This window comes from Salmo trutta, chromosome 25 (assembly GCF_901001165.1).
Source record: "Salmo trutta chromosome 25, fSalTru1.1, whole genome shotgun sequence".
Taxonomy (NCBI): domain Eukaryota; kingdom Metazoa; phylum Chordata; class Actinopteri; order Salmoniformes; family Salmonidae; genus Salmo; species Salmo trutta.
The window spans coordinates 26688277-26702273 of record NC_042981.1 but is presented as its reverse complement, the minus strand read 5'-3'; the positions used below and the strand labels follow the sequence as shown (position 1 = coordinate 26702273).

General features: G+C 41.6%; 1 protein-coding gene across 1 annotated transcript; it reads left to right on the top strand.

The window, feature by feature from the left end:
• The first annotated feature begins 2621 nt into the window (after window positions 1-2621).
• LOC115162283 (uncharacterized) lies at window positions 2622-13454 on the top strand. Its single transcript, XM_029713438.1, has 5 exons — window positions 2622-3028; window positions 7231-7370; window positions 9194-9363; window positions 9465-9591; window positions 11364-13454. Exons 1-5 carry the CDS (start codon window positions 2880-2882, stop codon window positions 11567-11569), a joined length of 792 nt encoding a protein of 263 aa, XP_029569298.1. The 5' UTR covers window positions 2622-2879; the 3' UTR covers window positions 11570-13454.
• The last annotated feature ends 543 nt before the right edge of the window (window positions 13455-13997 follow it).

Here is a 13997-nt window from a genome sequence, read left to right as displayed (position 1 = left end):
AAATTCAAACATTATGGGTTAAAATACACATATACACTGAGTGTACAAAACATTAGGAACTTTCCATGACAGACTGACCAGCTGAATCCAGGGGAAAGCTATGATCCCTTATTGATGTCACTTGTTAAATCCACTTCAATCAGTCTAGAGATGAAGGTGAGGAAATCACGTTGCAAAGCACCATATGGTGACACATTTTTGAAATGTTCAAATAAGTTTTTAGACAATTATAACTCAAAGGAAGTAAACTGAAAGAGAAATGTACTCTTCTGGAGTTGATTGTTTATTCAAAACAACACGAAAAGTCTGAAATGGCAATTGGAGTTACATTTAAGCAACTCTTTGTGAGTTGGATATTTACTCCATTTAGTGAAGTTTTAAAACCCCAAAATATCAACACCATGACCAGAGTAGTTTTAACACAAAATGGGGGAGGGACCATATAAACTCCATTACATTTGACTCCATACGAGTTGAATTAACTCTTGAGATTTTACTGTGGAGTCATAAAAGTTAGCCTCTTTCCTTTCACATGGACAGTTATGATTGGGATTTATAGGCTACTGTCTTCATAGGCTACCATTTTGTTATGTTGTTGAAAGAGGAGGCTTACATGTGCCCTTAAAACTGGGCTCAAGGGAGTGGTGCAGGCAGAGGACTCTTTCTTAGTGACACCATGAGTGAGACCAGCTGCTGTGTTTTTCAGATCCAGGTCAAATCATTGGTTTGTTTTTCAGCTCTGACAGAGGTAGAAAGCTGTAAACCACATTCTGGTGGCCTGTATTCCCTGTATACGAGACATACTTAAAAAAAAGCTTTAATTTGTATCTGTGCTACTTTAACAGAAGTCAATAGGTCACACACAACAATTCAGAAATAGAACCAAGCAAAGGCTGGTCTCACGTGCAACAGAGAGCTCCTGCTTTTAAGTAGGCCGTTTATGCAGGGCTGTATGTCTGTGTTTATTTTAGGCACATTTTCCTTGCCAAGTGTAAATGGTGTTGACTTACAAAGGGATGCATTTATTTCAGCATGCAGAATGCCTTTGACAAAGTGAACAAACTCGGCTCCTGAGTCTATATTTAGGGAAAACACATATTTAGTGTGTTATTATGGAATCAGATACAAGAGACTCTGGCACATCAACAAACAAGAGACTCTCCAGATTATTATAGTTCAGGCCTTCACAGAGAATCTTGGAATCTATGATTACAGTTGCTTGTCTGTTTAGAATGTTGGTGATGAGCTTGTTACTTGCTGAGGTCACGTTCAGGAGCCATTAAAAACAACAACAACACATTGCAGTTGAGCCTGGCGACAGCACTGTTTCTGACTGCAACAACTGACTTAATCCCTGAGACAACTGATCCTTCACCTATATAAACAGACGGCAAGGCCCTGCAGTTCATTCAGGCTGAGAAGCTGTTCTATGAGGTTGCTCTGATCGAGCTCACTGCTGTTCAGGGGAGCACAGGCAAGTACATTTAGATCTATACCATGGGGGCATTAAGGGAGTATTATCACTCTAACTTGGGGATTAGGGATTGTCGTAATGGTACCCAAGGAAATGCAATTGCTAGAAGCCAACTTTGCGGTATACAGTATGATATACAGTGGGGGGGGGGGGGGGGGGGGGGGGTTTACCTGCTTTTTGTTACATGCAAATCTGAATTGATACCAGTGAGCAATGTGTGATTCTGTACAATAGAGAAACAAACCTCCACCAGAGAGCCTGGCGTATTCCTTACAGCCCAACAGGCACTATGTGATTTATTTAACCTTGGTCCATCTTTATTTGCTGTAAACATAGCATAGCTCTGAGACAGTGTTCAACTCAAGTGTCCAGTCATCGGTCACCTGCTGCCTCTCTGCAGACGTCTGCATTCATCTCTGTCTTTCTGTCGGTCTCTCTGTCTGTCTGCCGGGAGGCTGCTCTCTGTCTCTCTTTCTCTGTCTGTCTGACAGGAGGCTGCTCTAAGTTGGTCTGCCAGGAGGCTGCTCTCTGTCTGTCTGCCGGGAGGCTGCTATCTGTCTGTCTGCCCGGGAGGCTGCTGTCTGTCTGCCGGGAGGCAGATCTCTATCTGTCTGCCAGGAGGCTGCTGATGCTGCAGCAGCTCAGTGTTGCGTGGGCCGGAGATAGCAGGAGTTATGAGACAGACAGGGAAGACTAATGGCCATGCTAGGCATTATCTCATAAAGAGTTGTGTGGCGCCATGGAATACTGAGGCCCCTGATTCAGCACTGTGCCTGCTTCTCTGCTTCTGGCATCACAATCACTCCACCAACCTTTTGTCTCTCTCTCTTTTCAATCTCCTGTTCAAACCTTTGCCCATTTCCACATTCTCTCATTCTCCGTCAAAGATATTGGACCTACCCTATTTCCGATTCTTTCTTTTACCTCATCCTGTTCAAAGTTTCCGTCTGCTTATTGCCATTTCTGAACCACTTTACTCTTCTGTTTACCTATCTGTTACATTAGGCTGTAAACATTTCTATGTAGGCTAATCTCCACTCCCAACAGGGTCAGGTCAGTTGTGTATTTGCCTGTGTAAGCTGGTAGCTGTGTCACTGCTCTTGGGGGCGTGGTGAGTGTTCTGTTTTGACTCACAGTATCTTCTCCCTGCCCTCTTACCTCTGCTCCCCTGCTCACTATCCTGTTGGCTCCACTTTACCCTGCTGTTCAAACTCCACTCTCATCTCCACACTGCCAGCCCTGCCAGAGACCACATCGCCAGCCTTTTGGAATCTGTTTACTTGCCGTGGAGAGAGACAGAGACAGAGCGAGAGGGAGTTAGAGGGATAGAAAGAGAGAGGGATAGAGCGTGAGAAAGAGAAGGATACAGACAGACATTAGCGGGCAGCTGACTGCGTCTGATTACATGACCTGTGTGTGTGTAACAGGCCCCCAGGAGGAGGCTTTGCTGGGCTCGGCGGGGACAGGATGGGCGTCCTCAGAGGAGCTATCGGATCAGGCCTCCCAGGCACAGCACCTGGAGCAGCTAGCCCAGCTCTGCATCGTCAGTAAAAGGTACGTAGAGATGAATAACGTGAAAGGCTGTTTCCGCTGTGTGTAACAGTACTGTATGTAATTAAAAAGAGGCTAATTTATTATGTGTTCTGTGTGTCTAAAGGCTCTCTGGGCCCAGTGAACAAGTAGAACACAAAATGTCCTCAGTTGCAATAAGGACAGTGTTGCTTAGTACTGTTGGTTTTCCTCTCATTAAAAAAGATGTCTAGCTGTTTCTGTTCTGCTGACCTTTCTGTACTTTTGTTGGTCTATACTGGGTTTCAAGTAAGGATGGGATGAACAAGTAGAGAATTATCTTGTTAAAATGCACAAAACATTAGGAACTGCATTTTTTATATCGATAATTCAATCTTTAATATAATTGTTTTTATTTTTTATATCGCTAATTACATTTGTAATATCAATAATATAATTGTGTATATTAATAATTTTCCAATTCTGCATATATTAATATACACCAGTGGTGGAAAAGTACCCAATTGTCATACTTGAGTAAAAGTAAAGATACCTTAATAGAAAATGACTTAAGTAAAAGTCACCCAATAAAATAATACTTGAGTAAAAGTCTAAAAGTATTTGGTTTTAAATATACTTAAGTATCAAAAGTAAGAGTAAATGTATGAATAATAAAAAAAATCCTTATATTAAGCGAACTAGACGGTACAATTTTCTTGTTTTTTACATTTACGGATAGCCAGGGGCACACGCCAACACTCAGATATCATTTAAAAACTAAGCATTTGTGTTTAGTGAGTCCGCCAGACCATAGGCAATACGGATGACCAAGGGTGTTCTCTTGATAAGTGTGTGAATTGGACCCTTTTTGTCCTGCTATGCATTCAAAACGTAACGAGTACTTTTGGGTTTCAGGGAAAACAAATGGAGTAAAAAGTACATTATTTTCTTTAGGAATGTAGTGAAGTCAAAGTAAAAGTTGTCAAAAATACAAATAGTAAAGTGAAGTACAGATACCCAAAAAAACTACTTAAGTAGTACTTTAAAGTATTTATGCTTAAGTACTTTATACCACTGGTATAAACTGAGTGTACAAAACATTAACAACACCTGCTCTTTCTATCACATACACTGACCAGGTGAATCCAGGTGAAAGCTATAATCCCTTATTGATGTCATCTATTAAATCCCCTTCAATCAAAGTAGATGAAGGGGATGAGACAGGTTCAAGAAGGATTTTTAAGCCCTGAAACAACTGAGACATGGATTGTATGTGTGTGCCATTCAGAGGGTGATTTAAGATTTAAGTGCCTTTCAACAGGGTATGGTAATAGGTGCCAGGCGCACCGGTTTGAGTCTGTCAAGAATGGTTGCTGCTGGGATTTTCACACTCAACCGTTTCCCGTGTGTCCACCATCCAAAGGACATTAAGCCAACTTGACACAACTGTGGGAAGCACTGGAGTCAATATGGGCCAGTATCCTTGTGGAGCGCTTTGGACAACTTGCAGTGTCAATGCCCTGACGAATTGAGGCTGTTCTGAGGGCAAAAGAGGGTGCAACTCAATATTAGGAAGGTGCTTCTAATGTTTTGTCCACTCAGTATAGATGGTATAATATACAGTATTGACCAGGGGTATTCAACTATTACCCTACTAGGGCAGGAACCTGCTGGTTTTCTGTTATACCTGATAATTGCACCCACCTGGTGTCCCAGGCCTAAATCAGTCCCTAATTAGAGGGGAACAATAAATAAATGCAGTGGAACTGGCTTCGAGGTCCAGAGTTGAGTTTGAGGGGTATAGAGGCAAAAAAAGGCTGTAGTTATATTTATGCTGTGTATTTTGATACTCAGTCTAGCTCTTTATACTTTTCAAAGGCTGTATATGAGAGTATAATTTCTTTAAAAGGTGATTAACAGTGATATTATTGTGCCAGAGGCTATCTCACAGAGACATTGTTTGCATTGTTTAAATAGAACATTTCTGAACTGTCTATGTGGTGGAACTGTCTCCGAAATTGTTAGCTTTTCTTTTCTTATTTCTAACAGAAATGTACTGTATTTAAACCATAGACTGTCTCACATCTTCAGTTGATTGAACTCAGTAACACATTGCCCCTCCCCCTGATTGTTAGTGAAAGACGGATTATATCTTTATAGTGCTTTGAACATATGTCATTAGGATGGACATTTCCTCATCCAATAAACAAGTGCAGGAATAAGTGTTTGCATCTGCGGCCCCCATGCAAAAACCACCGGGTTGATTTCACTTGTGGAGTTGGAGAAAAGGGCCACCATCTCTAATGTTACCAGAACACATGGATCTGGTCCTTGATGCAGGGGTATTCTGTTAGGCCACAAAGACAGAAACATCAACATTTATTTGCCCATGTTGTCATTGGTTGGAAGATTAAAGCCTTAAGCCTGATTGTCTTGAGAGGGTGGAAGGGGGGGACAGGTGCATAGGGAGAGGGGTGTGATGGTTGGATAAGGTGAGGAAGCTGGTTAATCTTGAATGAGATTGTAGAGATTGTCTATGGCTGTACCCAGGGTCTTGGGTTTCTGGGCAAACAAGGACAAGCAGATTGTAGAGATTGTTTATGGCTGTACCCAGGGTCTTGGGTTTCTGGGCAAACAAGGACAAGCAGATTGTAGAGATTGTTTATGGCTGTACCCAGGGTCTTGGGTTTCTGGGAAAACAAGGACAAGCACTAGTTGGTTTCTGCTGTTTGACCTCATTCTTGTACTATACTTTTGGTTTTGGGTCTCCAGCACAATGGTCTCATAGACTAGACGTAACATAGTAAATGTAAATGTAATATATTGTTATGATTGGTATGGTTACATAAGACAGATGGTTACTTAAGGCAAAAACTAAAGTGGGTGGATTGGTCGGCGTATAACCCAAAGGTTGCGAGTTCGAATCTCATCAGGGACAACTTTAGCATTTTAGCCAATTAGCAACTTTTTTACAACTTTACAACTTTTTACTACTTTTTAGCTATGTTGCAAGTACTTGTTACTTGTTACTTAACCCTATTAGCTTACCCTACCCGTAAACCTAACCTTAACCCTATAACCTAACTCCTAAACTTAACCCTAACTTTAACCCTAACCCCTAACCTTAACCCTAACCTTAACCCTAACCTTAACCCTATTAGCTAACCCTACCCGTAAACCTAAACTTAACCCTTTAACCTAACTCCTAAACTTAACCCTAACTTTAACCCTAACCCTAACCCCTAGACTAGCTAACGTCAGCCACCTAGCTAGAATTTGTGATCTAATAAGAGATAACTGGAAGAGATGGACAGGAACTTCTTTTGGACTAATATTGTAGTCGCCAGCCCCCATCTTCTCTTGTGGTGCTTCCTGAATCTTTCAACGCTGTGGCAGGAAGTCCTTCGGCCGTTGAAGGGCTTCTCTGTACTTTGGCGATAGGATGTCCTCAAAGGACATTCTAAACAGTGCAAAAGAACACCTGGCCATGACTAATTGAAGGGAATAATGGTTTTGGAACAGCGATCCTGAAATCTGCCACACTAAACGGGGTTTGCTCTCATCTATGGCCACACATGAGGGTGATGAATGACCTTGTGGGGTGTTACCCGCGGGCAGATACAGATACAGATACAGAGAGCGTAGCAGAGTTGGAATCAAGAGCCATTCTATGCTCACCTAACTCTGTTCCAGAGGGGGATAGCCATGGAAGGGTGCAGAGTAAACCAACCTGTGGGGGCCATGGCATTTGTAATTCACCCTGGAGCCAGGATGAGGGCAGCCGCTTGGCGGTTGGCAGGCCCTGGACGTTTCCACTGGCTTCATAAGGTTGGGTCTCTGGCCCTGAGCCCACAGCCCAGCCTCGTTGCTCCAAATCTAATCACAGCTCAGCCCACGTGTGTTTGGATTTGTCATGCTGCTCTGCTTCAAACACTGACATCGATCCTCACACCTGACAATGCAGCACATCCCACTAAGCTTGATTAAGGTCAACCATTGTTGTGCTCCCTGAAAGGACTTATTTATGGGATTAAATTAACCAAGGGTGTCAGACAATATATATTTCAGCCCGAATCCAAGCCCAGGTTGATTGTTTGGAATGACATTAACTGCTTTTTCTAGTTCAAGTATTATGAGCATACTGATACAAAAACAATCTACTGATACTACTGATACAAACTACTACTGATACAAAAATAATCCATAAAATGTTACTTATCTATGTGTTCCTGTCCTTTGTCTTTCAGACCTCATCTTGCTTTAGAGTACAGTGGGAAAGCCACTAAAATCCATCAGAGGGCCTTTGGCAACGACCACCCCATCACAGACAGGAGTCTGGAGCTGCTGGCCACCGTCTACGCAGAGATCGGCAAGACAGAATACTCAGGTAAAAGCCATAGCCATGCTGAGTAAAGACAGAAAAGCCATAGACATATTGAAATGGTCATGAGTGTGGCTGAGTGTGACAGCATGTACTGTACTGTCAGTATGACAGACAAGCCTTCCTTCCAGCACATATTTGATAGTTTGTGGTTAAAAATGGAGACTATACACTGAGAGGTGATGTAGTGTAAACCTTGTCACCACGTTAACACAAAGCACTCTCCAGTGGCATGACAAGCCCAAGAACAACCACCTTGCTTCAGCTCACACACCGCACTGTAAGTGGCATACAGAATTCCAATTAACCTTCGTACTGTACGATGTCAGCTCAAGGAAATGTTCAATTAAATAACACACTCACAGAGCTGTTGGACATCGAAGTGGTTTTATATAGAGCTGAACATAAAATACTTTGACAGTTTGAGGCCACTGTAATGTTGTGCACATGCTTCGCTTGCATGAAGAGGAAGATGCATTTTCTATTATTTTCCAAAGTTGACATTTTTAGGGAAGAGAGGTCTGCATTGGGTAAAATGTGCCCTAGATGTTAAGATCAACTGCTGAGTCAGCTTTCACAGACTAGGGTGCTCAGTAAAGCAGGTTATGTAGAACCTGGGTTGCTAAGACAACAGTTCACATTGTACGTTGTTATTCATTCCGGTTGACCTTCTTGGCCATATCCTAGGTAAAATAGGTTTGTAAATAAATACAGAGAACAGCTGAAGCAAGAACACAGTTTGTCTTTGCAATGTAATCCAGGTCACTGTCAAGGTACACATTTCATTCAAATGACTCTTTCTTTTCTCTCTGTGTAACCTTAACGTTAACCTTAACAAAGCGTGAATTCTCTGTGTAACCTTAACTTTAACCTTAACAAAGCGGGAATTCTCTGTGTAACCTTAACTTTAACCTTAACAAAGCGTGATTTCTCTGTGTAACCTTAACTTTAACCTTAACAAAGCGTGATTTCTCTGTGTAACCTTAACGTTAACCTTAACAAAGCGTGATTTCTCTGTGTAACCTTAACGTTAACCTTAACAAAGCGTGATTTCTCTGTGTAACCTTAACTTTAACCTTAACAAAGCGTGATTTCTCTGTGTAACCTTAACGTTAACATTAACAAAGCGTGATTTCTCTGTGTAACCTTAACGCTAACCTTAACAAAGCGTGATTTCTCCGTGTAACCTTAACTTTAACCTTAACAAAGCGTGATTTCTCCGTGTAACCTTAACGTTAACCTTAACAAAGCGTGATTTCTCTGTGTAACCTTAACGTTAACCTTAACAAAGCGTGATTTCTCCGTGTAACCTTAACGTTAACCTTAACAAAACGTGATTTTTCCGTGTAACCTTAACGTTAACCTTAACAAAGCGTGATTTCTCCGTGTAACCTTAACGTTAACCTTAACAAAGTGTGATTTCTCTGTGTAACCTTAAAACGTTAACCTTAACAAAGCGTGATTTCTCTGTGTAACCTTAACGTTAACCTTAACAAAGCGTGAATTCTCTGTGACTTAAAATCGCTGTCATGGAGTTGTCATTATGGGTGTGTGCTGCACGCCTCCTATAAATTCCTTTATTGATAGTTGGGCCGTCTACATGTTGCTTATTCATTCTATTGCACAGCTATCATAACACAAAGCTAGTGTATTGCTTTGTAGCTGTGTACATGGCCATGATGAAGTCAACACAGAAATGTTTGTTTTGTATTTTGAACTTTCATCTTCAGCTCCATCTACCCAGTATTTGTCTGCATGTTTACTTGTACCTTGACTACAGGTTCCATTGACAGTTAGAGACTAATGTTTACTCATGGTTAACTCCTTAGACTCCCTGGGCCAGTGTGTGTCAGTGCTGTCCAAGAGGTTTGCTGCTGCCGAGTCCTTCGGAGACAAACTCAACAACGGTCTTCCCCATTCCCACTCCCATCGGGAGAAACACTCCGAGGTCTGGCACAGGAAAGACCCCAGTCCACAGGATGACACACCAAAACCGAAGGTGACACTCTTTTGTTAAGAATACCTTTTTTTCCAGTCAATGTACTTAAAACAGGTGTCCATTGTGTCCTCACTTCTAATGATATCTCACCCACTCCTCAGGTCACCAACGGTAAAATCCCTACGTCCATACTGAAGAGGTCTGGCTCAGGATCAGACTCGGAGCCCAGCCACAGACGGAAAGGCAAGCGACAGGTCCGCTTCCGGGAGCCTGAGACCACTGTGCATGGTGAGAGAGACAGCAGGATAAGAGATCAAATACCAAACATAGGGAGGCCATGAGGACAAGACCTGTCCTAACTTTAAAAGTCTGGGCCCATTCAGTGCATGTAACGAGCCGAGGAGAGATAAAGCGTGTGTGTCAGACTATAGCTGATGGAGAGGGTTACCCTCCGGTGCATTCTCACCTCTACCCAATCACTCTGACTTCTTTACTGCACTCGGAGGCCCTGGTCTGCAGAAACAAGAAACACATTTATCATTGGACTGACTCAGCTCTATTCCACTGGGTTTGGGGAGTTAAACACTCACTATAACAAAATGTATTGTCAGGCGTGTGCGTACTTGTGGTGAAGTCAGGTGCAGGAGAGCAGAGAATAGTGAACAGGCGCACACTTTATTTCGGCAGGAGAGAGATACAGACGAACGCAGCTGCGTCTTAAAACCTCCAGCCAACAAGGCAAAGTGTAAAAACGCGCAAAACAGTCACAACTTATCAACTGTATACAAACAGGCTTCGTGAAATAAGACGGGAAAAATGCACGCAAGCCTAGTGCGTACAAAAACACGTAACACACAAACAATCTTACACAAAGACCTGAGGGGGAACAGAGGAATAAATACATGTAGTGTGATTGGGGAATGAAAACCAGGTGTGCAGGGAACAAGACAAAACAAATGGATACATGAAAAATGGAGCGGCGATGGCTAGAAAGCCGGTGACGTCAAACGCCGAACGCCGCCCGAACAAGGAGAGGAGCCGACTTCGGCGGAAGTCGTGACATGTATAAAACAATGCTTAGTAATACATTGGTGAGATATACTGCTAAATCTACTGTTCTCTTCATTCTCTATGGGGCAATGTACCTCACAAAGGGGTCTGCATTGTTATGGCGTAGCTGTAAAAGAAAATGAGCAAGATACAGTAAAATCCTGTGATTAGATCGTAAAACACTGTCCCTTGAGGATACTGTAGTATTTAATGCAATGCTGAATTTAGAAAAAGAACAAACATGATCAAGTGATTTACACTTCATGATGAATTATGTATGCAAATGAGTCAGCATACAATCTGTGACACAGAGATAGCTAATTACGTGCAGCCATCCATTGTAGCTGTATGCCACCAGGCATGTGTGTACTGTGGCTGCAGCTAGATGTCTAGGTGCAATGTGAAGCTGTTATTTACTTGTTTATTATCTATCGGTTTCGCAGACGTTCCATACTATGACTGTTTAGTTGGTAAGTCTGTCTGAGAGTGGTCCCAATTATTAACTTACTAAGAGCATGAAGCAAGTGTCACCCTCACTGACTGGTCATTACTGACTTGTAACCCGTTTATGGAATACTGTTGTGTGGTGATTCATGTGAAAATATGCCATCATAGACATTTTAATATTGTACTGTGATGCATGGGTTTTCCTCCCTCCAGCGAGTTCGTTTTGCATGGCCCGTTGCCCCAGGTGGGAGGAGTTTGCACATTAAGTGAAATCTTCACCCACCGGGGCACCGGACCATGCAAAATGAACTGGCCCATTTGTATCCACTGTTGATATTGCATATTCCAGTCCAGTATCTGGTGTGTGGAACTTTTTATCCAGTTAACAAAGAGCCATAACCAAAAACACAAAAAAGCAGGCCTCTAGCTACAATGGGTGGAAAAAAATAATTTTGGCATCATGGAAGATGCCAGGCCCCTCACACCTGAACGGGCAGACTGGATGACCCATTGAAATTCATAAATCATTCAACAGTTTGTTGTTGATCTCTTTTGGTTCACAGCCTATGACACGTCACCGCCACGCCCCCACCTGGCCCTGTTCACCTGCTTGTTCCTGCTGATGTCACTGCTGGGCGTGGTCATGTACAGCACGGACCGCCGGCGCCCACAGCGTGTGTGTGAGGAGCTGGAGGCCTCACTGGCTGTCTACCTGATACACATGAAACAGCTGCTGTGGGGCTGCTGGATCTGGCTAACCATGCAGTGACTGGGAGCCACCAAAGGGGGAGACGTGGAGCACTGAATTCAATCTCTTAGGGACCTTACCCAGCTTGGTCCACGAGCACACCTCAGTCATACACACTGACTATCTATCTATGGTGTTGAGATGTGCACCCCTACTGCTATGCTCACACCCATATATGGAGAAATGGGTAATCTCAGAGATACAGTACGTATCCTCCATGCCTGTACACTGGTGGTGGGTATGCAGCCATGTTTGTTTTGTCGATAAGACGTTTTGCACATCAGCAATGTTGACGCTCACTGATTATGCTCACTTAATTGCTACAATCATTTACATTTTCCATTCTTGACGCAATCTATTGTATGTGAGTAAATGTTTAATGGAATGCAAAATCAATTGTATTTATTTTATTACAATACTACAGTATGTAATTTTGTGTACTTAAAAGATTACTACAGATATGAATGTGTATATACCGTATAGTAAGGACTATCACAATATTACGCCTTGTTATTGCACATAATTGAATGTAGAAAATGTGAAAACTGCTTTAAATTGGCAAAAAACACCGTTACTGTCTAAAATAAGGATTATGGATTGAGTCAAGCACAATGTGACCACCTTTTAAAAAGGATTTCTGAAACAGACACAGGACTGCTTCAATTCACAGTGCCAGGTTGATCTAGCAAATTGATTGACAAAGCCATCTTTCTTTTACAGCATAAATACTGTAGTCTGACCATTTTTAGGTCAGATAAATGTTGTGATCCCAAAGACAAAGATGACAACTTCAGCACAATAATATGAATGCTCTCTTTCCTGGGAATGTACTCAAATTCAATGAGTGATTATGATTTTGACAGTGTACCTCTTGGTAAATGCTAAAATGCCACAAGCAATATCCTCTATCCTCTAAATGTGATTTATTTCTTATATACTGCATATCTGCATCTACTCAAATATCCAATACTTTTGTTTTCTTTACAGTACATTTTGAAAGGGCTTTTTTTGCATTTCTATTTTTTGATTGATCCGATATTCAGGTGTTAATCTTCATGTCAAATGCTTTTAAAGTTGTGCATTATTTGGGGATTGAAACATACTTTAAATTAGTGCAAATGTTTATGATGCAAAGTAAATAAAAGGAATGTACATTAACTGTACGGCCCAATGATCTAGGGTAAGATGCAGCAACATTATGCCACTAATTGAAGCATCACTGTGGGACCTTCATTAACTGGCACCATTCAAATATAGAGCATTTAGAAATTGAGTCTCTTCTTTAACTGTGTTGAGCTTTAAAGGGCAATGTGATGCTTATCAAATACATGTCAATTTGAGCAATAAAACACAAGACATTGTTTCCAATAATACATATTCTTTATACAGCTTTCAGGGAACACAACTATAGGAAAGAGTCAGTGTTGGAAAAAATCTGAGCAATACGATGCAAACAATGTCTGAATGGAAGAGATACTGAGACTGAAAGTTTTCTCTGCACTCTCAAGCGGAACTACTGTCATTAGCAACACAAATACCTAGCAAGTAAACATGGCCTGTATCTGCACATTTTGGTTAGTAGCTGCATTTCACTGCTGACAATCTGTATGTGGTCACTTTGAAAAAAGTGCCTTTTAGAAGGATTTCTTAGTTTCTATATTTTTTTATTTAATTGAATTATTTTAAATAAAACTGTCATTGCATACCAAAGTCAGTGAGGGTGGTGACTAGCTTTTTATAGTCTGACATGCTTTTATGTGTGTGTGTGTGTGTGTGTGTGTGTGTGTGTGTGTGTGTGTGTGTGTGTGTGTGTGTGTGTGTGTGTGTGTGTGTGTGTGCGCGCATGCATGTGTTGGTGTCAGAGAGAGAGCATGCATGTGTGCAATAAAATGATGATCCATCTTTCCACGCCGCAGTCTACATTTCCTCACGCACAACAACACAGAACTAGCCTTGGATAATGTGTCATCCCATCTATGTTACAGACTTCTCACTCACTGTCCAAAAGAAAATGTTGCGTCAAGATTGTGTCAAATAACAAAGGAGGGGCCAGCCTGAGCTTTTATGATTATCAGGATGAACAGATTGACTGATTTAGCTACTTATGTGATTTTCAGGCATTTCATCCTGAGATCTGTTCCAGTCAGTTTAAGTTCATTGACAAAGTTCTTACAAAGTACAGTTTTCATTTTTTTTTTAAATACTGTTTGGTAATTGTAGATACTGCATAATAGACTGAAAATCACACATCATACTGTTGCTGCATGCATGCAAAGAATTCACACATTACTGAAAGCCTATCATGAATGTATTCGACTGTTACAAAATAATATATTGCCCAACACAAAACAATGTCAGCCTGCTCACACTGTCTATATTCACACAGTACATGCAAAAAATGAAAACAAATAAAATATGATCCATTTGAACCGTTCTTTAACCACCTTGT